Genomic DNA, 27571 nt, shown 5'->3' on the forward strand with positions numbered 1-27571 from the left:
CTTATTTACAAAGAGCATAATGCTTTCGTTTTCACCGAGCTGCCAAAAGACGTGGTGTTGAATAACTTTAGATTGACAGCATATTTGCAGGGATTTGGATCTTAAAAGAGAAACTGAAGAAATCCAGAGCTTCTTCAGAACCTCTACCTACTGCTTTTGACCTCTGTTAGCACCACACAGCACACCAACCTTTCACTGTGCTGCTGAAATGTTATGAAATCTCATAATACCTTCAAGCTATGATTCATTATTGTGTTGGCTGGTGTGATGGCTGATGTTGTCACAGTGCAGCAAAGACACGAGGTGTTCAGGTGTTGATACAAGGACTCATCCCCCTCTCTTGTCTTGATAATCATCGCACTCAGGTGAACAACATCGTGCTGCAGGACGTGCGTCATGAGGAGGCAGTGGCTGCGCTGAAGAACACCTCTGATATGGTTTACCTTAAAGTGGCCAAGCCCGGACCTGTGCATCTCAACGACATGTACGCCCCTCCAGACTACTCCAGCAGTACGTATCTACCTGTTCTTGTTGTTCCTAGCGTCCTGGTCAGAGTGCAGATGTCAAGGGTTAAAAATGTGTATTTAAGACATATAAATATGCATCGGGTGGAATGGTCAAAATGAGGTTATAGACAGGAGTTCAAATTTATTGTTAACTAGTTGTTAAAAAGTCACCTGGACCGCAGTACAGTTCATCCCTAAAATATAAAGTATATAGGGGTTTTAGCGATGAACTCTACCATACTGGGCTGCACGGTGCTGCAGTGGTTAGCGCTGAAGCCTCACAGCTAGAAGGTTCCTGGTCTCGAAACCTGGTTTGGATATAGGGAGCCTGTATGGAGTTTGCATGTTCTCCCCATGAATGCGTGACATGCTCTGTGGTTTATTTGGGGACTGTAATTGGCCTTTAGGTGTGAGTGTGAGCGTGAAAGGTTGTCCGTCTCTAGGTGTCAGCCCTGTGATTGACTGGCGATCAGTCAAGGGTGTACCCCACCTCTCGCCCAATGACAGCTGGGAAAGGCTCCAGCCCTCCTGCAACCCTGAACAGGATAAGCGGTGTAGAAAATGGATGGATGGACTGTGCCAAAGTCACAGTCAAATTTTATTATCTATATGCAAATGTTAATTCCTGTATGTGTATACCTTTTTAAATTTGTAATCTCAAAAGATCTCTCTTTCGTTCTCTTTGGCGATAAATGGTAATTGCGGGAGCACACTTCCCAGGTATCCACACACTAGCCCTTTTTACGCTGCGCTTCTGCCTCAGCGCCGTGACGAAGCTCCGCCGTTATGCAGCCTTTGTCATTTTACATTGGACCAAGCAACGCCAGTGTTAAGCTGCCCCAGTGTGTGTTTTTACATAGCGTTTCGGCGTTGCGGAAGCAAAACGTGTGCGAGGTGTAAACAAACGCGCGTGCTTCAAAAACACACACGGCGCTGTTCTGCCCTGCCGGCTCTGCAGTCTGCCATTTCGCCTCTGTTACTACCTCCGATGCCGGCTCAGAGGTGGAACAACTTCACCCAACCATTACGCCTCTGTGCGTTTTACATAGAAGAGGAAACGTAACAGAGGCGTAACAATCCCGCCTTGAAGGGACAGTGTAAAAGGGGGAGACAGTTGCATGTGTGACATCCACAGTTGGCTCCTTGATTTTCCTCGCTGACGGTCGCTTTCCTTTTTAGACTGTTTGCCTTCATCTGAGCGTCGAATTTGTCCCTTTTTTATTGAATTTTCACTTATTGTTGAAGTTGTATCTGTAGTCATCGATCTTTTCTTTGTTTGTTCAGCCATAGTAGATTACTGTTTACTCGCAACACTTGCAGAGACCGGAAAAGCAGCCGCTTAGCTCCGCCAACCTTTTCTGGCAGACCAACCACTGCTGGGTGATGGAAACGCGTCACTAACTGGGCGCGGCTTAAGATTTTTTCCACGAAAGTCGCACCAGACACACGGTCTGTAATGCTGCAAATGCAAAGGCAAAGTGGGCCATAGGCTCAATCACCATTGTGCTACCTCATTCTGCAATGGATAGAGACTTAACAGACAAAAATCTTCAATAATATTACTTCAAGCTTATTTTTAACTTTAAACTGTATGCATATGTATGTCTCAATGCACAAACTGTTATAGTTGGAAAATACATCTTCTATTCACTAATCCATAAGTGTCCAGCTACGAACTACAGGTGTATATATATGTGTTTGACGTAAGGAAACAGGAGATTTATAAGTGAAGGTCCATGTTAGAGCGTTCTGCACGCATCATCTTTTTATCTCTTTCAGAGATGTTACAGTAGGCCTGCTTGAATTTTGAAGTTGGATCACTGTTCTCTCCCCAAAACTGCTATGCCCACACACCCACATAGTGAATATAGTGACTGCTTGTACACACACACACACACACACACACACACACACACACATACACACGAACCTACCCACAGAAACAACAAGCGCAGTTCTCTGCCTCCCACTGAGTGTGGTTGGTTTCTCACATCCCACCTGCTCATGAGAGCCCACGATCTTGAGTTGCAGCATCTCAGATTTCCACACAACAGTGATTTAGTATTAGAAGGGGGACTATCAAAGGCTTTTTGTGTACTCCTGTATATTCTGCAGATGTCAGGGTTTAAGCAAGCCCGTGATGCAGACTTACCCCCCCACTAACAGTGTCCCGTGGTCACATGATGTGGATTTGAAACGCTTGTTTCATCGTGCTCAGCTGCCTCATCAGGAATGTTAATACACAGAAATAATAGTTGTTTTTTTATGCTTGTGATCTGGATTTTGCATGCACACACAAGGACTACACAAACTTTGTAGGAAACATTTTCCCAATTTTGCTTCTGAGGTAAAAAGAGTTCAACATATCAGACAGTGCAAGTAGCTTATAGTGTAAAGCTTACAATGGAAATCCAACAGAGACAAGCGAATAAAGGCCTAGCCAACGTCCTTAATGACAGTAATTCTGTTTTCATACAACCAAAGTCTGATATATATACTTTGATCAACACGCTAATTGAAATTTATGTCATTAAAATGACTAAGCTAAGTCCTGAGATCTGGAAAGGTGGACACATTTCTATAAAAAAGTAAGACTGGATAAGAACAACTTACCCAACAACTTTTCTAGTTGAACTGTGCTAGCCATAGTTGTCTGCATGCACCTGAACCAACATTTCCGGTGAACAGATGTTTTTTTCTGTACCTCCAAACTAAAGTAGTTTAGTTTATCTTACTAAACAGTTCCACAACCACAGTTTGTCGGAGCATCCGGCCAATTGCCCCATCTGACTTTATTTAAAACCACCTTCACTGCATCCCCACACGCAGCAGTTACTTTGGTAAACAAACTTTAACATTACAAATGAGTTAGAAGCACCCATCCAATAGTTGCTGAGATATTTCAGTCTAGATCAAAGAAGCAGCTTAGTACAATGCCACCCACAGAGCTGTGCAGCTAAAGCGGGGTTCACACTACAAGATAATCAGGCCGAATTTGGGTCTGATTCCCCCCTTCCGACACGCAGTCTGTGGATTGTCACGTGGAACGATCTAATAGCCAATGGGGAAGCAAGCTTACTGAAGAAGCAAGCACAACAGCCGCCGCCATGGTGACAAAAGCAAACGTGAAGCATGAAGTAACGTGCAGTCCATGTGCATGCCGTCTCCACCACTTGATCCACAGTTTGTTCTTTTTTCTTCCTGAATTTTCAGTCCAAAAACTTTCATCACCAATTCCTGCCCGTCATCCGCCATGTTTTTTTTCTGAAGTCTCGTTTGACCACAGGAGTTGTGCGAGAATTCCAGTTTTGAGAGTCGGGACTCTGGTTGTCTGGTGAATGAATCTGTTAGCGTGTGGTGTGCTGTTTTGGCGTAATCGTTGCTCTCCAAACATCAATCTATGATTATATATCGTCATGTGTTGGGTCTCTCACAAATATTTGTGGGCCAGGCATAACGTGGCTAAAAGGGCAAAACCTATGGGTCAGATTTTCTCTAGGTTAATAAAGAAGTTCCCTGTCTTTTGCAGTGTTCCTCTTGTGCCTTTTTTGTAATCATTCTTTCTTTCCCCCTATTGGCCTGGCCCTCCCTCCAGCCTTCCCAACCATGGTAGACAACCACGTCAGCCACAACTACATGGGGGCGATGGAGCCCAAGCCGGTGTACCCGCCTCCCCAGGTCACCCCGTCCAGGTACTCGCCAGTCCCCCGCCACATGCTGGGGGAGGAAGACTTCACAAGGTAGGTTACAGACCTGTTTCTCCATGAATGATTCTCATACGTAACACTCATACCGGCTCTATGAGTGTGTGTCTGTATTATTATAGCACATACAGTAGAGTAGATGCTTGTGGAAATCAGCTAAAGCTTTTGAGTTTTGCATGGTTTCTCTTTGTTCTAGCAGCCTCCATTTTGTTGCTGTTTAACTGCGTTGCCCTGTTGTGGTTAACGATACAGAAATACAGATCAACCTGTTGAAGTGATGCATTAAAAAGACAATATTGAGAGTTTTCAGCTGACCGGGGTCCTGGTGGTGCATCCTATGTTAAAGCTAGACTGTGTCGTGGCCGTGTGCTGACCACATACTTTGCAGAAAGGCTGCTTGTCACTTCTCGTACTTGTTATGACTGTGTTTTAACCTTTGACCTCCTATCCAAGTACTGGATCAGAAGTAGCATTCATAGAGGCTTGATTGGAGTGTCCCACGAGGCCTTGAGTCATCTTAACCCACAGCTCTGGGGAGGAGGCTGTATTCCCCCTGCGTGTGCGTGTGTGTGTGTGACTGCATGCAGGCGTTTTTGCGTGTGTGTGTGTGTGCTGTGCTGTGGAGTGCATGTGTTACCGGGTGAGTGTTTGTTATGTGGCCCTGTTATGTCCTTGTACAAGCTGTCTACATGACTTGTATGTGCTTTTGTCGCATCTTTGTTGGTTTGTGTGCTTTATTTGTGTCCTACACTTGTCCCGTTCACTGTGATTCCTGTACCCCCACAGCAGGGCTGAACCTATTTACAGTGTCATCCACAAACCTGGGGACAGCAAGGGGCCCCAGGCCCTCTACAGAGGCTTCTGTCCTTCCCCTGCTCCTTTGTGCCAAGGTCCACCCCCCTTCTCTGGCAGGTACTAACCTAGTCCATCACGCCTTGCTTAGCTAACCCTCCTCTGTGTAGCTCTTGATCTGGAGGCAGACAGGAGTAGGGTGAGAGAGGGATGGAGGCTACCTGCCTCAGCTGTAACATGCTAGGTTACATTTCTGCTCAAATGACAAAAAGCAGAAGGAGTAGAAGGAGTGGAGATAACGGCAGCCGGAAGAAGAGATGGAGAGTTTGTACTTTCAAGTAGTTTCATACTTTGCTGTAGCTTCCTGTCTCTGTGTTTGCATGTACATGTTTCCTCCCCTCGTGTCTCCTGAACTGCTTTGTGTGTTGCTTTAACTCTGTTGCTGCTTTTTCTGTCTGTATGAAACGCACACTATTTGACTCATATTCAGCTACTATTGAATCTTTCATCATTTCTTATGAATTATGCTGAGAACTAAACTCCATTACAGAAAATTGACCGTAGAGGCGGATTGTGTTACGCAAGGAATTAGCTTATTATTTCTTGCCCTTTGTGCATGTCTGTTGTTTGTTTTTTGCTCTACTTTTAATATTTCAAAAGGTCTACCCTGCTGTAATTATTCATCCATCAATTTTCTACTAATCTGCTCACATCTATGAATCAAAGACAATAGGGACCTGTTTAGTGCAGTTTAAAATGGAGTCATACCTGCTCTTCACAAACACATCTCCACAGGAGAGCAGCCGAAAGGGCTTCATGCTCCCACAAGCTGCTCTATTCCATCTGTCAGGAGGCTTCCATAAAACTCAGCCTCTATCTCAGGCCAAGCTACTTTCACTGGTGCAGAGAAGAATATACATGATAGTGTGTGTTTGTTCAGTGTTTGGCGTTATCAAGTGTTCAAAGGGCCTCCTGCTGTTGATTTTGTTACACTTAGTAATTTCATTTCATCTGCAGTCCTGTCCGTTGTGCATCAGCTCATGGATGAATGCCTTGATGTTTTTGTGCGTGAACCATTGCTTTTATGTAATGTGTTTGTGCTGAACGTAGCTTATATTGTGTTCCATATGTGCTATCACCGACGCCAATATGTGTTTACCTTTGTTGGTGTGTCAGAGAGTGAGAGTGGTCCTGCTGTTTTGCTCAAACTAAAGGCAGGTTGTGCTGTTGAAAAGAAAAGACAGTGCGTGAGGATGTGAGGGCCGACTGTAGACACTCTGCTCAGCGCCGTTGGAATGTTTTGCCTGCTGCTCCATGTATGTAAATATAAACACTGAGCCTTGCTGTTTCCATAAATGTAACGGGCAGTAAGAGCGTGATCCGGTACGGGCCAGCAGACCGGTAGCAGCAGACAGTCCTGCAGCTGTCATGATTCATCTGCATGCTGGGAAAACCAGGCCATGCACCCGGGTCTTACCCCTTCTTGTCACCCATGCTGCCAGCACCAATCACACACACATACTGTACACTGAGACAGTCGCTCATAATGTGCTGACACATATGGTCACACATGCACATACACAAGCGCAATGCAGAGTTGTTATGCACACAGACCTGTGGGGATACATCCAGCACGGCAGACGACTCGTAAATCAACGGTGCTTACATACTGTGATCATGCATGCACCTGTTTGCCCCTAGTGGATGCTCTTTGAATTGTCTCTCATGGCTGGCTTGATTCTGAATCACAGCACATAAGCGTCCGTCTCCATCAGACTGACAGTCTGATAGCAGACACCTCCATCCAGCCCCAGCAGATCACCCATTGGCTGGGAGCAGGGAGGGGTTATTTTAGACGGATGCTGTAGTAAGCACAGGCCTCCGCAGAAGTGGAGCAGGCTGGTTGTGAGGAGTGAGTCAGAGCTTGTGTGTCGGCCCTCTGCCCATCTGCACCTCCCCCTCGGTGGAGTCATCGCAGTCACATCCCTCGACACCCCCTCCCCCTTTCTCCATCTGATATTACCCCCTTCTTCTGCAGAGACGTCGTTACTGTACATACCTCCCTTGTCTCAGACCACGTTGCACCCTGATAAGAGATAAAAACCTCTGTGCATGTTGGGTGTAAACATACGTTGTGTGCAGTGGTGACAGTGTGCATAATCACTAAACAAGCTGCTGCTCCTATCAGGGCTGCAGTTGTTAGATATGCACGACAATGCTCCTAGTTAGGCTGCTTTGTTCAGGGGAGGCTGGTGTGTACAGAAGCCTGTGTACTGCAGCAGCAGGTGAGCTAATCAGTAACTACATGTGTCTCGCACACACTCACGCACACACACAAAACCTTTGACTGGTCAGCGCAAGAATTCAGCCATTAATAAGGAGGAAGACTCTGACCTTTGCTTTGTGTTCTTTAAAAGCTGCAGCAGCAAACAGGAGTTTAACATAAACGTAATCACAGCAGATTCAGCTGAGTACGCAGGTGTTAATCATTCATTGCTCCAGTTTTATTCTTAGTCACAATGAATAGCATGAAATATCTTAAATAGTCCATCACCTTAGCTGTGAATAAATTGTTCCCCATGTCAAGTTAAAAAATAGCACGGCGTGAAGAAGAGAGAACGTATGGGTGAAATTTAAGCAGCAAACCAGCAGACAGAGATAAAGCAGCATTTTAATTTTATCAGCGCACGCCTCTATACATAAGCCGTTGTGATCCATTCTGGGAGAGAGGGAGAGATAAAGTGCAGCGAGAGGTAGTGTCTGTCTGTGGGAAATGGCGTCCATCTGCAGTGTCCACCATTAATCAGCCAAGCAGAGCCAATTACTGGGCCGAGTCCAGGGCAGCATGACCCGCTGAACCCCACAGCCCAGATATCCATTCACAGCTTTAGGATTGAGCTGCGACAGCCTCGGCCAAAAGCAGACGGGGAAAATATAGCTGTGGGAGTGGGGTTCGGGGGGGGGGGGGGTCTGAACGAAAGAAAAAGGAAAAATGGCCGGGGCAGAGAGAAAAGCTTTATAACTGTTTACATTCCTGGCATGGATGAAAAGGCAAAAGGGGGGGGGAGGGAGGGAGGGAGGGAGGGAGAGGAGAGGCAGGTCTTGTGACAGGGAGGAGGACTTGATCCCTGCATTTCAAACTGTAGGAATTCACTCCTGTTTTCTATTAAAAATGACCAGGTGATACACACCCAATGGAAAAACTGTGAGATAATATAAAGACGCAGGCCTAACTATATGTGTCCACATATTCCACAGTACATTATTTTCCAGTTAAGACATCAAGCTTCCAGTTTGTGCAGACGATGGAGGCGTCAAATCAAAGGCCTGAAAGTTGCGTTCAAGCGCTTTTTCAGTTTGTTTACACTCTGACAAATTAGCAAGGAGCTTCTGGGAATGTGTCTGCCTAGTCTCCAGAGGACTGGGCCGACAGACAGGAATGCTGCTGTGCTGTACTTGAAGGGGGGGGGGGGGCTGGACCCGAAGCTGCATCAGAGCAGAGACGAGGGGACAGCACGGTGTGAAACTTGGATAACCTCCAGGTCAACACATCCGCCTTCGCTTTAGATGCGACACTGATTTGGTTATTCCGGATGTGAGTGAGGGGGACAATATGAAAATATGATTCACGTGGGAGCGTTAGGGTTAAGTGTTAAGTCTTGCCTTGCTGGTGATGATGGGGAGAGAGCTGTTTGTGACAGCCCAAAGAGGAGCTGCTTCCCATCACAGCACACACAGGGATGAGATAGGGAACACCAGGCCTGTAACACAGGAGCTTCAAGGACTGCGGCTCCTCTCTCAGTCGAAGGCCAGATAGAAACGAGGGGTCGAGGAGAGACGCTGAGCTGAGCGATGTGCCATAGCCACCATGTTCACAGTCAACATCTCATCCTCCATGTCGCTGCCTGAACGCTCTGTTAGGAAATGCTCTTTCAGAAGCAAGCACCGGTTCTGGATTGTAAGGTAACCATGGAGATGTGTGTGCCTGTGTGTCGAGCTGGGATGAAAAGCTCAAGATGGAAAGCGAGGTTATTTTAAGCCTGACTTGTTTGAAGGCAAGTCAGCGAGTGGTTCCAGCATATTTAAAGACATTTGCCTCAAGCCATTTTTTTTATATTTGCTTTTTTGTTATCTGTGGTACTAAAAAGATCTAAAATAATGTGGAAAAAACAAAAAGGGAGACAATGTCTCGTGCTTTGTCAGAACAATTGTCTTGAGTCTGCCTTGTAGAAACACTACTTGTAAAGACGCCTGCAGACCAGCAGTCAATATGTTGCTAATGATCGATCCTCGTTAGCGGTCTTCCAAAAAAAGACTGCATCTAACTTGAGTTAATTTCAAATGAATACAGTTTAACAGCTTGGTTAAACTTTCTCCAGCAGTTTTACTATTTAGGCCGTTCAATTGCTCTAAATTTCTTTAAGAGGAGTAATCACAGCTTTTTCCAGTCAGTCATGAGTTTGATTCTCAGAGTCTGGGATGAAGATTCTGCTCCTGTCGATGGGAAAATGGTCTGAACAGCAAGTTAGCGTGCTGCCATTAGGGATCGAGCAGGAATTGTTCCTGTCGACCGCAGGCTGAGGAGACCACTAATGGGAACCATGCAGTGTTTTTTATAAAGAGAGGAAACTGTGTGCCTCTCTGTGTGTGCTTATACCTACTGTCCGTGCATGCATGTATGTTTATGTGTCCGTTTATATGTTAAGTATGTGTGCATGTGTGCGTTGGGCTTCCTAGAGTGAGTGTGTGTGTTTTGCATTCCTGTGAAGTGTGATCTCAGAGGGTTTCTGCTGGACCACAGCAGCGTTTTTTTGGCCTCTGTAGCATCTTAAAACTGAGGCAGTCTGAACAGCATGCCCGAGGATGAGTCATAGCGGGCTAAAGCTAAAGCAGAGCTTCAGAGGGTCTGTCGAGCAGGAGGTGGCGCATTGTGTCTGCGTGCATTATTACGAGTGGGTGTTTAAATGTGTACACGTGTACATTTTGATGAGCTTTCCATGCAAAAAAGAAAGTTGTATAGATAAAAGGCATTTTGAGCCAGTCGTGTTGCAGCTTGTTTAATTGAATCTATTAGCACAAGTGTTAGCAGTGGAAGCAAGTTATCTTTATTAGCATTATGATTAGTGCGTGATTACCATTGTGTGTTCATCATTGTGTTAGTGGTGTGAGAGTAGATGTTACTGTTCTATTTAAAGAAGCCCCTTTTCAAATGTATCTGGAAATAAAACATTAGAAGGTGGCTGTTGGATGAAACGGCCTCCGTCTACGCCTCTGTTTATGCTACTTCTATTTCAGTTTTGGTCTTATTTATCCCTCTGTCCCTCTCCTCTATACACTCTCTGTCCTGCCCTTCACCCTGACGCTGTCCCTCTGTTTGGCAGGGAGCCGAGGAAGGTGTTGCTGCACAAGGGCTCCACAGGCCTGGGCTTCAACATCGTCGGCGGGGAGGACGGAGAAGGCATCTTCGTATCCTTCATCCTGGCAGGAGGGCCGGCTGACCTGAGCGGCGAGCTGAGGAGGGGCGACAGGATTCTCTCGGTCAGTACCTGTCAACATCAAGTTTGCCCTCATCAACAACGGTGACACGTTTGAGGCAGTATTTAGAGATTTGTAGCCAACTCACTCCTGTTGTTAGAATAATGATGATGGTGTTAAGATAGCCTGGTGTTTAGAAAGCAAGCAAACATCTGCCCTTCTGAAATGTCCTTGAGTAAGACATTAACTTAATAACAATTCAGAGAAAGCCTAGCCAGACTAACATTAGATCCGGATAAAAACCATCCAGCTTGAGGATAGGGTTCCATCCTGCTACACTTGTTTCCTCTACAGATCTTCATACCTATACAAGTTGCACACCTTCAGGACATAATCTGGGTTTTCTTGCTAAAAGATTTTTTTGTCCGCCTGGTTTGTTTGCAGGTGAATGGAGTGAACCTGAGGAATGCCACGCATGAGCAGGCGGCTGCAGCACTGAAGAGAGCCGGACAGACTGTCACCATCATCGCTCAGTACAGGCCTGAAGGTGAGGCTGTTCTGTCTCATATCACACATGAATACTTCATGATATGGTGCCAAAATGGGTCTTGAACTGGTGTTAAAGAGTTAGTTTTTATGCTTGAATAATTTGTTTCCATTGGGTGAAACACAGGGGTTTTTTTTATTAAAAAAAACACAATGTACAGTACAATTATCCATTCACAAGACATGGTGACAACATTAACTTGTTAAGCAGGTTGGCGTTGCACAAAAGTTGAGGTATATTAATTAGACACTATGCTGATTTTACACATCAAAATCTGAGGGGGAAGAGAGTTTCTGAAATGTTTTCTGTGGCTTTGGAGGTTGTGTTCTATAATTACCCAGATGATGTCATCATGGTCATCTCAGCTTTGGCTTGAAGTCTATAAACTAATAAAAGAAAACCTACAGTAATTGTTAGAGGCATCACATTAAAAGGAATTGTATTGGCTATTTGGGAAAATATTCGCTTTGTGGCCTAGAGTACTAATTGACAGTTGTGAAGTTACAGCTTGCAGAATGCTAGTTTATTTTACCACAAAGAATCAAAACAAGAAACAACTGGCCTGGTGTCTGTTGAGGGGCAACATAATCCTCAGCTCACATCAAAAACAATATAAATGTTTTTTTCCTTTTATCTTTAAAAAATAAAAATGTTAAATGGACATTTGCTGTGTCTCAATTCAGAGGCTGCATCCGTGTAGCCTGTGTCCTTCAAATGATGACTTAAGAGTATCTGTTGGTTGCCTGGCAACCTACAGTTGACAACAACACTTCAGGAAATAATCTGGCACAAAAAACACGACTGGTTGGTTATTCACGTATTTGTTTTTATTGGATTAAACAGACAAGATCCCATGTTTAGGTTTAGTTGTGCTAGTTGACACTTTTTTTTGTTAGCTGTTTGCTCATTTCCAGAATGAGGTTAAGCTAAGCTAACCTGCTGCTTGCGATAGCTGCCTTCATTTCTCATAAACAGTGGATTCAACATTCTTATCTAACTCTCGTCTATAAAGCAGAAAAGCGCAATTCCCAAAATGATTAACTATACCTTTAAAAGACGTGGGCAGTGAAAGGAACTGTTGCATTGTGGGATATGTAGGATCCCAGGTTTTTGGAGGCTCACACAAGGTGATAAAAGCGAGGATATCTCGGTTTCTGGGGCTTTGACTTCAATAAATGTTACCCTGTTTCCGTTTCAAGTTTAAGAGAAATGCGACACTTAATCATTGGAGTACTTTTATAACGTTACAATGAAACCTCATATCTACCTGGCGGTAGATGTGAGAGGAACTTGCAGCAAATGAGGGCACGCAGGCTGTATTCAGGTTTAGGGGCGGCACTTGTGTTAGCAGGCTGAAGTGTTGAGCCAACTGCAAGGCGGGCAAACGAACCGCTGCTGTCCTTCCCTGTTCAAACTCCTGTGAGCAGCCGCTGTTCGTGGACTCAAAACCCGCACAGCGATGGAAAGACGAGACTAAGCGGACCTATATTTCCTTTCCGACACCAGAGGAAAGTGTAAAAGGGTTCAAACTGAGGGTGGAAAACGAAAAAAACTTCAAACTTTGTATCTGTGTACCAGCCTGAGCGGATGGGGGATGGGCTCGAATAATACAACAGCAGCAGAGCAGAAGAAGCCGCATGAACTCCCTAATGGCTGGATGAAGAAACTACCGGCTGCGACAGCGAAATAATATCCACGGTTTCAATTAATCGAGGTGAGACGAGGAAGCAGTAGATAATGACACATTGAAACAGGAACAGACTGTGTGAGACCTATCTTTGCAGAACAGGTTTGTCTGGACTGCTACTGTACAGAGGTCGTTTGCTGCTCTTCCTAGAGTTAACCTGTAGGTTAGTTTCACTCCAGTAGGACAGTGTAACTTGGGTGTCTGTTTGCTCTGAGCCACCAAAGCGCAAGAATTAACTCTCTCACAGTAGAAAATGGCTGTCTTGATAAGGCTTGAAATTAATAAGTTACAGTGGCAGACATGTGATAGCCTCACCCCTACTGTGCTGTTAATACAGCTACTTCAGTGGTAAACCCCTGTCATTATCTGGAATCTGTGTTTATCTGGTTTTCTGCCATTTATTTGTTAAAATATCCCTTGTTTACCTGCTCTCAGTCAGTTGAAGTATCTTTATGTTGCAATTCATATGCAACAGGATTGATTTAGGCACTTTAAACCCCTGCTTTACTGTCCTTATGTAACCTAAACCTTTAGGTGGGGACACAGAGGTGTGGTCAAACAGGTGTGTGTGTGTCAGCCTGGTTGTGGTGCCTTAAAACAGTGACCTAACCTGTGAACTCACCTCTTAACATTTATATTATCCTGTATGTCACTGCCACAGTGGACTTTGGACGTAATACTCTCTGACAGACAGTCTATTTTCATGCTGACTAGTCCTGGAGTTATATGTTTTCTAACTTACATAGCTTTTACTTCAGAAAAAGGCACCACCTGTTCTTTGTTACAGTGGCTGTCTAAGAAGTTACTGGTACTTTTGCACATGCACTTGTGGGTTTTTTCAATTCTTAGCATGTGTACCTGAGCATGCTCCAATAATGCTATAACAACAATAGAAAGGATATTGCGAGCTTCAGATCTAGGCTGACTTTTCAGGTTGGACTATGACAGGAATGTGAAGGGGCATAAGTTGTAGCTTGCTCCTTCTCTCTATATTCCCTTTTCTTTTAATAAAACACAAGCCTGAAATGTCCCATAACTCTCCAAGGTCATTGAAGTTGAGCCGGAACAGGATCAGTAAATTGGCAGGTACTTTAGCTACAGAAAGACACATGCTGGGATCAAACCTGACAATATTGTGGCATAGTTTTTCCTTGTGTTACAAAATACTGATTATAAAGCTTCATTCTTGTCCATGTGAGTCGATGTCTCTCGTGCCAGACCAATCAAGCAGCATCTTGAATAATGATGTGGTTAGTTGAAGGGAACCTTTGTTTTCCATAGCAAACCATGCTTTCAGCTCTGCGCCCCCTTTGTAACCCCGTGAAGGACAGTTATCTGTTTGTGCACAATGCGTAACTACTCCAAACACACACAAGTCGAGGGCTGGCAAATGATTGACTTCCTGCGTCGCCTCTGCTGACCTGAGATCTGTTGGCTGTAATTCTGCTGGCATCCTAAAGCAGTGTGTGACATGTTTGTGTTGAGTTTGGAGCAGGAGGAACCCCTGGTGAGGTGGACAAGGAGAGTCAGTCGTTGGGGTGAATTCTTGTTTAAGCAGGGCAAACTGCTTTCGAGAGTATCCTCAGGGGCCGGGGCCCGAGGGTCCTGATGGTCCTGATGGAAGCCCAGCACAACAGAGCACACAGGCTGCATCAGGAGCCCTCCTGGCTTACTGGTGCGACACCAAGTCTTAAACTGACATTCATCTTGAAGGAGTGGAAGTGAAGGGTGTATTTCCACACGCTGCCTTGCCCCTCCATCAAGGAGTATAATTACACTTAAATCTTCGCGTGTAGGAAAAGGGAGGAGGGCCGAGGAGGAAGTGTTAAACTCCATTTGCCCTCACAGAACTCAAACCCGGGCGCAATACAGAAGTTTTTATGGAAGCAGTTTAAGCAGGGTCTACATGCTCCTCCAGCAGTATATTACATTGGGGACAGGATTTGTGTCTGCACTGGCTCCACTCTCCCGCAGAACATAACACACTCTCACATTACATGTACATGCCTGCTGTGTTGCATAACTGGATCAAAAGAGAAGCGACCGTCCCCCAAAATAAAAAAGCTGTACGACTAATGAGGACACGCAGTGGGAGTGAGAGATACAGAATAGTCCCAGTTTCTATTAGCCGTCTTTTCATCCTGTGGGTCACTCCTAAAAATACAGGCTTGCTCTGGTGTATTAAGTGCTTTAAGGGTCAGAGTTTTACTGTTGTGGACTCCAGTTTCGCAGTATTTAAAAGCTGTGTTTGTAAGTAGAGATGTTAATGAGTAATTGATGTTGGATTAAGACCTGGACTGGTTAAGAATTTAGTAATCGACTTGGTACATATGAGTCATTCTTGACTGGGTTCTTAAATAAGCACACTAACACTTACTGTAAGGGTCATCGGATTAATCAGGTTTCCCAGCCTTTGTCTACATTATATAAGTATGGTGGCTGAAGCCTTTCATTCATCTGTAAATAGGTTAGGTAAGATTTTAGTGCTTCCTTTTGAGCTCCCTGCATGTCCATCAAATATGTGATGTATCCAATACAGATGATGATGTGTGCAGAATTGTGTTTTTAAGAGACAGAGCAGGAGCAGCAATTCTGATTGATGGTATTACTCTTTTTATTTCATTTAATAGGGGGACATGCAATTTGCATTATACAAGTTTAGGCTATATTCTCTTAATTGATGTTCTTATTAGATAAATGATAGAAGCGAGATGACCGGGAGAAGAGATGAGGGAAAGACATGCAGGTCAGAAAAAGATGCAGATACCCAGTATCGATCTGATGCTAGTGGTCAACACATGCTGTGAGAGAGACTGGGGTCTTCCTGAGCATTGAGCCACCTGACATGCTGCTGATGCTTGACGGGGACCTCACACGTAGATGTAAGCAGATTTAATTTAAATAGATTGTCTTAGTATCTGCCCCAATGTCCCCAATAACCTATTGAGCTATTTGGGTCAATATCAGACTGATAACTGATATCAAGATCGGTGAAGTGCACCTCTAATCAGCGACATAACCCAAAGGCCACAGCAGCACCCTTTTTCATTCATTAATAAATGACTGATGTGGCCAGATATCTGGACTGTACTGTTGCCCCATGTGCTCCAAACAGAACTTCCGTGTCGGTATAATTTGTTGTGCTCCTTTGATACTGTTGTGATCATGTATCCTGATTCTGTTCTATTTAAGTAGTGGGAGTATCCTTCCTTTGTTTGTGTAACAGGTGGATACTTCCTATAATGACTTTGAAATACCTGGAAAACCACTTCATTACAAAAGAGCTGCAGATAGATTAGTGTGTTTTGAGAGATTTGATTTTAACGTGTTTTCCTGCTGTGTTACACAGATGTTGTGTACATCAAGAAGGTAAATACGGTAGCGAGTTATGGTTTAGTTTGTGATTGGAACAGAGGCTTAAAGCGGATTGTAGTTTGGTGCTCTTCCTCTTTATCCTCCACAGTATTTAGATGAGTAATTTGGACTTTAGGAATGTGAACAAGCAGAGCATTTAGCTTCCACCTGTGCTTCTAACAGCCCTTTCTCAGCAGCACAGCTCTCAGCCAGCCCTTCAGGTTGGTGGTATTGTGACGCAGGGCATTAAGACAGCTCTGTCTCTTTAGCGACTCTTTGTCTAGTCCCTCGACCCCTCCTCTCCCAGCCTGCCTTTCTCGTACCTCCTGTGCCTGAGAGCCAAGTGGACGAGTCTGAATGGCTGTTTCCGCGTGTGCTGTCCCCGTTCTAGGAGTGCTACGACGTTGCTCTTGGTTACAGGCAGTCAGGCGGTGTCTGGTTACCTCACCTTGCAGCGTCACCGTGTTGTATTGTTAACCCTTTGAGCAGAGATCAGGGTGGGGAGCTGGCAGGAGGCCTGGGGCGGGTTCTCTGTTTGCTTTGAATCCCCTTTAGGTTTCGGCGGGGGGTTAGAGTTCAACAACGTGAATCTTGTTTTTGCACCTGCCCAGAATGTTCCGGGAGCTGGGACTGACTTCGGCTAAAATGTCTTTGTAGGCATGGCTGTTTGTTTTTCAAGGCTGCTTGTAGGCTTGTTCGACACGATGCAGACTTTGATCTCTTGTTGTTAACGTTACAGGAAGTGTTGCCAGATATGGACATTGAGCTGTAAGGTGGGAGTCAACCTCTTAAAGGCATTACAGTAAATGTGGAGATTATTCTCTACATGTTCTTTTATAGGCCAATGATGATAAAGACACAGATATGTTGTCATTAGAGCAATAGTTCACATGAGCACGTCATTCTACTCTCTCCTTTACAGCTGAAGTATAAACATTAACTACAAATATTCATTAAACTGCACTAACTTTCCTTTCATCAGCAGTTTAAACTATAAAACTGTCAAAACTCACACATATGACAAATTGATGCAGCTCTTTCTGTGGTCGAGAGCCTCTTCTTTTTGTGCGATCACATGAGCCACCTAGCCAACTTGTTTTTCTAGCTGCATCTGCTGGCCTGTTTATCTAACCGTGTGCTGCGGTGGCCTGGCTCGTTCCAGCAGCCTGGGCACAGAGGACGCCGGGCACAGCAGGCTAATGAGAGCATTGTTAATGACGAGGTCCAGGTGGATTCATACATCATCCCTGCGCTCCTGAGCAGCAACTGGATTTACACACCGATGACAAATGGTCATGCATTGGAAATTGTTGGAGGTCTTCCATTTTTTTTAACCACACTAAAGAGCCCATGTTGAACTTAATTAATCTGTATAATTAATTACCTGACATGAGACATTACTGGATGTGTAAGGCAGATCTGTGATAAACCATCTGTTCCGGGGGTCATTAATCAGCCTAAGGATCCGCTGAACCTTTCCTCTGTTCACTCCGGCTCACTGCGGCGCTAAATGAGACAATATTCTAGTGAGGGCACGTCCAGCGCTTTATTCAACATGGTCAATAAAACTTTAACCCTAAAAGCCAGAGGGGTAGAACATGCTCGAGGACCTTTTTTTAGAGTGCTGTTGAGTTGACACAGTTTGCTTTGTCTGTTTCTTCCAATGCAGAGTACAGTCGCTTTGAGTCCAAGATCCACGACCTGAGGGAGCAGATGATGAACAGCAGCATGAGCTCAGGATCAGGCTCCCTGCGCACCAGTGAGAAACGCTCCCTCTACGTCAGGTAAAGCAGTCGCACACATACACGGTCATGCTTGCACTCACAACATCAAATTCTAAGACCTGTAGTCAAAATAGCCTCTCTTGCATAATAAACCTCTACCTGCCTGCGGGGGAGACTAAAGCCTGAACGCACATGTTGTTAGTTACAACAGCAGGACATATACTGCACGGATCATCTGATGAAACAAGAAACTTACCGCTCATCTCTTGGTATGGTGACATTTGATTTAGGGCTTCGGGTTGGTACTTTTAATAAACATCAAAAGGCTGATGGACAGACAACCCCTGTTGTTGTTTTGATGCCACGCTTGACATTGACTCTACTTTGTGTAATGTAGATTGACTGTGGGGCTTGTCGATGTGACCTGTGTTATGACACTGTGGGCCGCTTGCCAGTCTGGACAGAGGCTCATTTAGGAATTAAAACAGGTGGTGTCCTTCTGCTCACATAAATGCAGCGAGTCACAAAGGACTCACAGGGGTCAAGGTGAAAGGTGTGTGATGTAACTGTATTTCTACTGAAGCACTAATGCCCCTAACGTAAACTTAAAGGAGGAATTCTCCCCTGGAAAAAGCCACTGTCAGTCAAAGCTGTTATATTGCTAGAAGCAATAATATTTGAAATTGGCGCCATAGCTGTGGAGAAAGTTGTACAAACATCTTGTGGTTTTGCCCATTCTACATTCCTACATCACCCAGCGTGCATTGCGCCCCTCCCTCTGAAAGGAACGGCCAAGCAAGAGACGCAGCAGGCAAAGTCTCAGAGCGGTACAGAATCCGAAATCGGCGAGAATATACCATTGGATTGTTATAAATGTGGAATGTCTGGGAGGGAAAACAGGAGAACAGGCAGTGTTTCAAGGCACCTAACGGGACAAATGATTACATTTTACGATATGTGTTTTTTTAAACACTGCAGACATCGGAGGCGGGCGTCCTGGATTGAGGAAGTGTAGTTTAGCGAGCTCCCTGGCCTCCGCCAGATGACGCGTTTTACGTTGTCTGGCGGAGGTTTTCCACGGCCCATTGGAAAAGCAGATAGCGTCCTCCAAAGGCACAAGGCGAAATTGCTTTTTTTTTCCTACCATATTGGCATTAGCTCCCCATAATAGCATGATAGGACTGAGGTTGAAAATCGGTGAACTGGCCCTTTAAACTAAGCTAAACTAAACTGAGCTACATTACTAGGGTGATTTAATGGCAGTGACGATACACACAGCGGCTGTTGTCCTCTGACGTTGCACTCGGGGTGGGAAGCTCAAATGCTTTAATCATGTTCAAGCTTGATATTTGTAAAATTGTCCAGAATCTAGCTGGTTTTTTATCACCTTCTACAGTGATCTGTAACTGAGGAGGTGGATAGTAAAAATCCTGACGGACATTGGCCTTTAGCTAACCTCAGACAACAGCATTCAGCAAATTTCTTGCTATCATAACTGTTAGCTAAAGATTTACACCTTCATACCGTGTTGTGTCACTCAATCTAGCAGTTATGATATCAATGAAATGGTTAAACTGTTAAACGATAAGAGGAAGTAGCGAACATTGTTATCATATCATCTCTTATCGAATGATCAGGGACTGAAAAGTGACTGAATAGTAAAAATCTGACCTGACATGTGATCAGGGCTTCTCCTGCCTCAGAATGGGCCTTTGGGGGGCTGTGACACACAGTGGCATAATTGATCCCATACAATAGAGGCAGTAAGTCTGTGTTACCTTATTTGACAGAAATCTATGTATTTTCTGTTATTTCTAATAATTTGGTAAAAATGTCAATTATGTGAATTAAAGAAAATTAATAACCCAATTTACAAAAGTGGTTAAAATAAAATTAATTACATACAACATTCGAAGAGGGGGATGAAAGCGGAGAGGGGTGTGAAGTGTGGCGAAAGGAGGCAGGCAGTGGTGGAAAAGTACACAACTCAAGTTCTACACTTTTTATTTTATACATTTTATGCAACTTCCTGCTTCTACTCGGCAACATTTCAGAGGGAAATATATGACTTTTTACTACATTGATAAAAAAAAAAAGTAGCTAGTAACTTAACAAATCAAGATTTTTACACAGACTCAATTGCAGAAACAGTATTGTAACTATATTGATAATAAACTTTCAAATAGGCATCATGGTGCCGTTGCTGACGTTTTCACACAGCGCATTTTGAGTGGTGACCTGTCGTCAAGATATTATTGTCAAAGAAAGAAACAGTTAATCAAAGACGCGTGAATGAAGTGCTCCTCAGCGCCCTGCCGCAGGTTTCCTGCCAGAGAAAAACCTCACAGGTGATCTGACTGTCTTCCAAAAAGCTTCGCTAGCTCAGGTCAGGACAATTTCCAGAGTTGCCCTTTCACAATTATATCACACAACAGGAGATTGTCGTGTCAGACACGTTTGTTTTAGGCGAGCCATGCATGAGGCAGGACATGATTTTAAAAAAAAAAGAACACTTTCATCAGAAATAAAACTGCCTTTATTTTTTGAGAGATCACAGGAAGTCCCCTCTCCCGTTAGCGCTGGCTTCACGGTGGAGCATTCAGGTTCAGTGAAAACAATGCAGCGTCAGCCGCATGTGTAAAATATAGCGGTTGTGGTCTTGAAACACGGCATGATGTCCTCCGGATTTTCACTATCCACTATCTTTTCAGTTGGTGAAGAATCAAGTAGCAGTTTAATAATCAGGTTTGTCACATTCCCTACGTATATATGCATCACAGCCTTGAACAGAGCAGTGCGACGTAAACATCATTTGAGCTTCCCACCCTGACTGTGATGTCATAAGAAAATGGCCGCTATGTGAACATGGAGATGCATCAAAAGTGTACAGGTGTTATCTCATTGGCCGCCCTCTTCAGAGAGAGAAGTGTTAGTCTGAATCATGCCTCTCTTATAGACCAGCTCCCACGAGGCATGTAGAGCCTAGCCTGCTCCTGAGCGGGTGACTAAGCCCACAGTTATGTTGGGAAAGCTGTCTAGTTAGCCGGCTGATGCAGGAGCCGCCATGTCCTCCCAGCCTCTGGAATGTGGAGGCGTTAAGCCTTTAAGGTGTTCTGAAAGAAAAAAACACAGAGTCACATGTGCTCCCACTCTTTCTAATACACTATGCGAGTGTGTCAAGGTGCTTTAACATGGTTAAGGCTTTGAGCTCGACTATCGCCTTTCAGCTTACTTGAAATCTTTCCTGTTGAGCACACTGACAGAAAAGCTTCAACCAGATTGCATCATGACAGTTTCAGCAGTGCTGTGTTTTTTAAAGTTAACAGTTGGCAGGAATACGTGGGCAGAAATCTTTCACCAATATGTAGCATATTTCAGCCCCTACACGTCTGTCCACTGCAGCATGCTTTATGTCCCGTAGCTATAGGCTTGTAGGTCAAGTTAAGTTTCAGTCTGTAAAACAGGTATGAATACCTTGAGGAAGAGGCTGTGGGCTTACCTGTCTGACAAGGTAGTGGCGCGCCCAGACAGACCATAAACAGTATGTGTTGGTGGTGGAAAGTATGTGGCAACAGCAGTCAGAAATGTCAACTTAACAATGCCATGCTTTACGTGTCGTCCAGAAGAAGAGGAGACATTCCTCCACCTTATGTTTGCATGTTATGTTTTTTTCTGTTGCGCCCTGCGGCGCTACGACGCTGACCATCTGCTTCCAGTCCTCTGATCTTTGACATAGTGCATGCATGCTGCGGGTAGCGAGCTAACAATGTAACTGCTTGAAATAATGTGGATTTTGCAATCGCTTTAGAAACCTGCCAGGCTGTTGGGGCGTCTTCTCGCTAGCTTAGAAGAAGGGGCCCTCTCCTGGTTGGCACAGTAGACACCTACATACCTTGAACATCTCTTAAGTGTTTGAATATCCTCTTAAAAGTGAGAATAAAAGTGACAAAGACCGATCACGTGGAGCAGGAAATTCATAGCAGCCGTTCAGACTCAGACAACTTTATTTATCCCCTTTTATTCTGTGCCAGGTGTGGACGCAGAGTCATTTGATCTTGGCACATGAGTGAGTGACTGCACACAAATTTGAGATAAAAGGAAGGAAGGAGTGTAACTGAACCCTTTGTTTTTACAGGGCTTTGTTTGACTATGATCGAACAAGGGACAGCTGCCTGCCCAGCCAAGGCCTGAGCTTCTCTTACGGTGATATCCTCCATGTCATAAACGCTTCTGACGACGAGTGGTGGCAGGCGAGGCTGGTCACGCCACATGGAGAGAGTGAGCAGATTGGGGTCATTCCGAGCAAGAAAAGGTACGCTTAATTTTAATTTGCTAGCGCGCTAATGTCCGACGAAGCTGATGCAGCCGATACCTTTCATGCTCAGCCTAAACTTATCCCTCCCCTTTTGTCTTTTTTCCCAGAGTGGAGAAGAAGGAGCGGGCCAGGTTAAAAACAGTCAAGTTCCACGCCAGGACAGGCATGATTGAATCGAACAGGGTAAGTGTAGAGGGACCAGCTGCTCCCTGCCCCGGTGCCAGAGAGGCTGTCTTCAGAGCTGCTGCTGGGCTCCCAGGGAGATGGCCTACTTCCCCCCGAGTGTGGGAAAGAGACCAGCACCTGCTCACTGGAGCGAGCACAAAAAGCGCTCATATTACTGTATAGATTACACAGAAGCTCCACGGAGATGAGCGCTCTCTGTAACCTGTGATATTAAGAAATGTGCACTTTTTAAAATGTCTGCACGTTTGTCAGATGTTAGTGCAGAAGTGTAAATCAGATGTAATGTTTTCTGTATCCTCTATAATGCAATCTGAGTAAATTCAATGCAAATGCTACATGTTAAGACCTTCATTTCCACCCATTACCTGCTTCTCATTTTCATTATTTGACGAGTATTGTTTCATTTCATTTGTTCCTTTTTGCATGGGCGTTGAGTACCCTCATTGAAACCCATTCTGTTTTTGTTTTCACCCTGTCATTGCCCCCCTCCTCCCCCCTCCCCCTCACTCCACAAATCGACAAGCAGCCAGTCAAAGTAAAGCGCAAAAAAAGCTTCAACCTCTCACGCAAGTTCCCGTTTTACAAGAGCAAGGAGAATATTGTGCAGGAGTTGGTGGAGTCTGAACGTGAGTACCAGCTGTGTGATCGAGGGGGGGTAGTCGCTGTTTTTTCCTCCTTTCCCCTTCATGCTTCAGTTCTGTCTCTCGGCTTCCATCTTTCCGCTCACCTCCCGGGATGGTTTGTGTGATGGCAGCACTCTCATCCCTCTCTCACCGTCCCAGAGAGATGCCCCACATGCAGCGCCGGCATCAGGCTGGAGATGTGGGCTTCTCTCTGGTGTGTCTGTGCATCTACGGGCTCCAGAGGAGTGTCTAGCTGCGTGTGCTGTGTGTGTGCTAGTTCTTGGCTGCATTAACACACAGGCCTCCTTACACTGTAATGCTACTCCTTTGTATAAATCCTGATCAATTCTCCAGTCAGTCACTGACCCAAACAAGAAGAATCTCATTAACTGGACTCGAGCTTTAACACTTAACAGGTCAAAATCCCGTTTTAATGGGATTGGGTTTGTGTAATTGAAAGGCCGTGGCTTACTATGAACAAAGTGGGGCTCAGACTTAATGAGTACAGCACAGCGCCATGTGTCAGCGGGCCGAGCGAGCACGACGCAGCACTCCTCTCCCTCTCTGCCCCGACTCTCACTAACCTCTTCTTCTTCCTGTCTGCTCTTCTTCTCTTGGTTTCTGCTCTCACCTGTCGGGACACCTAGGACTTCCCAGGGTTAAGCGATGACTTTTATGGATCAAAGAGTTTGAGTAAGTGTGTGGTTGTACTGTGTCAAGCAGCTGTCCCGTGAGCTCAGAGAAAAAATGCTTTGTCACTGCAGACCCAGCTGGGAATGCCGAACCACACACATTTAGAGGGACACACAGAGACTTATGTTCGTGCTAATACACACACACACACTAGCCTACTCCTGGTCACAGTACATATACAATATGCATTCCTAAGGTTGAGGGGGAGTACGCTTTAGACCATGTCTACACGTATACAGGTATTTTTCTCTGCGTTTTGGCCTTTCGTCCACACAACGCTGTTTTAGGTCACTGTAAACATGAGCACCATAAAATCTTCACTGTTTACTAGCCCTGTCTCCGGGGCGTTTGTGACGTCAGACAGGGACGCAGCATAAAAGAGATCGAAATGAGTATACTTCACTGGCAATGGGAAAAGAGACAATCGGCATCTATAAGTGGGTCTTCCTGGGTCGGAAAACCCTGTGTCACCCTAATTTCGGTGGGGAAGGAGTATTAGCAGCTCCGTTTCCACGGAGACGTGTAGACGGGGTAATCAGCGTTTTTGGCTCGTGACGTCAGGCTGTGCCGTTATCTCCTTTATGAGGCGTCACAAATGAGGCGACATTCCTTGCAAAATGACGGATGTGACAAAAACAGTGATGCTTCTAACCTTGCTGACAGCACTTTTTACATGTTTACACATATATGTACAGTTACTCGTCCACTATGTTGATATATTGTCCCCCTTCCTCGATGCGCCATTGCAGCCTGCCAGGTAGTCTTCCAGCAATAGATTTTTTTCAGACTTTTGACTGGCTGCGATTTTCTATCTTCTTAGCATGTCTGGGTTATATCGCCGCCTGTTGGTGTGGCATTGTCATGACAGCATATCTGTTGTGTTTTTGCTTTTTCGTTTGGACAGGGGTTTTTTTATAACCGTGCTTGTGTGGACGGTTTTTTTTGGAAATGAAGGAGGGAAGAACTCCTCGTACGTGTAGACATGGCCTTATTCTTAGTTTCTCATGGGGACTTAACTAGAGCCCTACTGATATGTTCCTATTACACATGTATATATTGGTTTTGGTGTATTAGTTTTTAATATGAAAACTTTCTTTACTCAACATTTATTACAGAAAACGTGCTTGGGGTGAAAAATGGTGTCGTGACATTGTTTTTATAATTAGCTCACAATGACTAATAATGTTAAATATTCTTTGTTGCTCCCTTTGGGGCCTTTTCATGATGCAAAATCGGTCCACAATCCAAATAGAAGTCTATTTTCATTACAGTACATAAATTCACTATATCCGCTGCAATATCAGTAATGTGTAAATTTTTTCTCTCTAACATCGGTATCATATCGATGTCAATCCCATGTCAGTCGCTGTCTAGCCTTTATAATAAAGTGTAGTCATGTTTTGTCAGATACGGTCACACAGGGAGCTGGAGTATATCTGTCACCACAGCAGGCCTGGTTGGAAACACTTTTCCCTCCAGTTCCCCTGAGTTAGCCGGCTCCCGCCTCCCTCCTGCGGACGGCCCTACTCTTATGTTTTCTTTGTCTTTTCCTTGGAATCAGATCCGCTGCCACCGGCGCAGCTCTAGCAATAGGAAACATTGGTCAGGGAATAGTGGGTCATTTGGGATAATGTCACAGGAAACACTTAATTTCCTATTGCTTGCACCTAAAACCACTTCCCTAATATTACACGAGCATGGCTGCCGCACTGAGCAAGACTTCTGCTTTCTTTATCCCTTTTTTTAATGGCCTAGATGTTGAGAAACAGAGTGCTTCCCCCACCCCCCTAAGGTTGTGAAGGAAGGTGAAAATTATTTTCACCCATTAGAAGTGAATTAATTTGAATTAAACTTTGGCTCCACTGTATTTGAGATTACCTGCAACTGGCTTTCTTGTGCTTTCGCAGAATGCCTGACATCCAACACAAGTGACAGTGAAAGCAGTTCGAGTGAGTCATTTAATTTCTCTTGGTCTTTCTGGTTTGTTTTTCACTGCCCACATAGATGATTAACATGGTAGCTGTTCTTAAATTGACTTGTGAAATGACACCTGTAAATGAATATTCCTCGTGGTGTTTAAAGCAGCCGTCACATTTCGTTGGTATTTCTTAAAATGAGATGTAAAAGATCTAACGATGCTTTCGCTTTGTGTGATTACAGAGGGACAGGAGGACACAATTCTTTCCTATGAGCCAGTTATTCGACAGGAAAGTGAGTGGATCATTACTAGTAGCATATGTGAAACTATGTTTTTTTTTCCTACATGTATCCTCACCTGCCCTCTTTGTCTTCACTGCAGTCCACTACACACGGCCTGTGATCATTCTGGGCCCGATGAAGGACCGAGTAAACGATGACCTCATCTCTGAGTTTCCCCACAAGTTTGGCTCCTGCGTACCTCGTGAGTTTACCCCGAACAACAGATCCAGACAGCACTCTGGACGTAATTGCAGTGACAAAATTAAACTTGTTCCATTCCCTGCTGCAGATACGACTCGTCCGAGGCGAGAGAACGAGATGGACGGCCAGGACTACCACTTTGTGGGCTCGCGGGAGCAAATGGAGAAAGACATTCAGGATAATAAATTCATCGAGGCTGGCCAGTTCAACGAGAACCTGTATGGGACGAGCATCTTGTCTGTCAGAACTGTGGCTGAGAGGGTAGGCACACAGAGACTTCTCTTTCTCTACTGTAACCAGAGGCACATTACTTAAACATTATTTCACTCAAGCAATGTGCAGGAGTCAGCTTTGCAGCTTTACAAAACCAACCCTTGATTAATACGTGTGTACTTGTGTGACAAAAGTCTAGATAGTTAAGTGTTTTCTACCTGCCTACAGGGGAAACACTGCATTCTGGATGTGTCCGGAAATGCCATAAAACGACTGCAGCAAGCACAACTTTATCCGATTGCCATCTTTATTAAACCAAAATCCAGTGAAGCCCTAATGTAAGTCTGAGCTTTTTTTACGTGCTGTAGTTAAGATGTCAGTGAACCTAAAGTGTTCTGTGACACTAAACTGAACTACTCGTCTTTTTCAGGGAAATGAATAAGAGGCAGACGTACGAGCAGGCCAATAAAGTGTTTGACAAGGCAGTGAAGCTGGAGCAAGACTTTGGAGAGTATTTCACAGGTTGGTCTCTTTTGTTTTTGTCTTTTTTAAATGGTAATATTAATCAGTCCACGATTTTTCTCAATTAATTTTTTGATTAGTATAACAATAAATTGTGATTTTTTTTTTAAAATTATTATTATTTTTTAAGACCAGCTGTCAGAAAACCAGAATATCCAATAAGATAAGATAAGATAGCACTTTATTGATCCCCAGAGGGGAAGTTCGATTGTTGCAACAGACAAGCAAGTAGCAAGAAGGCAAGTACAAATAGAAAAAGGAATAGATAAAAATAAAATAAAGTTAAATAAGAGGTATATTCAACTGGTATACACAAGTGACACTCTATAGTGACATATATGGGTAATAGCAGCAACATTTAGCAGTATGAAATGGTACAGTATAAATAAAGTGCAATATTAAACGTGTCAGTAAAGCAAAGAAAAGCGGTAAATACTAACTACAGAGAAGCTGGATCAGATGTTTGGCACTAAAGCTTCAACCATTAGTTGAATAATTGATTAGTTGCTCAAAATAATATAAATTTGATTTGATTAATTGTTTCTCATTTTCAAGCAGTAATGTCAAACGTGCTGGTTCTCAAGCAAAGGTCTGGAACATCATAATGTCTGACCTGCGTTATGATTCAGTACCATGAATTTATACAATTTGAACGTCAAATCAAATAACAACAATGCTTATAACTTTTACACAGAGCTCTCATAATTTAACAATAATAATATTAATGAACACTTTATTATTGGTAAGGAAATATAGTGTGTGTGTGTTTGTATGTTGGGGGGTGTGGGGGGTCTCCCCCAGGAAATTTTGAGTGTCGAAACCTTTATTTC

At 44.3% G+C, this 27571-nt stretch overlaps 1 protein-coding gene across 4 annotated transcripts in view; it reads left to right on the plus strand.

Annotated features, from left to right (window-relative positions):
- dlg3 (discs, large homolog 3 (Drosophila)) overlaps positions 1-27571 on the plus strand; it is a 68203-nt gene that overhangs the window by 35880 nt on the left and 4752 nt on the right. Inside the window, exons 7-20 of one of the 4 annotated variants that reach the window (XM_069669981.1) lie at positions 366-510; positions 4102-4246; positions 10384-10540; positions 10922-11024; positions 17735-17849; positions 21925-22101; positions 22212-22287; positions 22817-22916; positions 25514-25555; positions 25767-25817; positions 25906-26007; positions 26095-26267; positions 26448-26557; positions 26650-26741. In XM_069669981.1, the coding sequence (XP_069526082.1) occupies positions 366-510; positions 4102-4246; positions 10384-10540; positions 10922-11024; positions 17735-17849; positions 21925-22101; positions 22212-22287; positions 22817-22916; positions 25514-25555; positions 25767-25817; positions 25906-26007; positions 26095-26267; positions 26448-26557; positions 26650-26741 (1588 nt within the window). Of the gene's footprint in view, positions 1-365; positions 511-4101; positions 4247-10383; positions 10541-10921; positions 11025-17734; positions 17850-21924; positions 22102-22211; positions 22288-22816; positions 22917-23560; positions 23607-25513; positions 25556-25766; positions 25818-25905; positions 26268-26447; positions 26558-26649; positions 26742-27571 lie in introns of all 4 variants that reach the window. The other 3 variants (XM_069669982.1, XM_069669979.1, XM_069669980.1) reach the window with 3 other exon arrangements.

This window comes from Semicossyphus pulcher, unplaced genomic scaffold, assembly GCF_022749685.1.
Source record: "Semicossyphus pulcher isolate SPU_LCO1_2020_fin unplaced genomic scaffold, fSemPul1.0.p SCAF_2, whole genome shotgun sequence".
NCBI classification, from domain to species: Eukaryota; Metazoa; Chordata; class Actinopteri; order Labriformes; family Labridae; genus Semicossyphus; species Semicossyphus pulcher.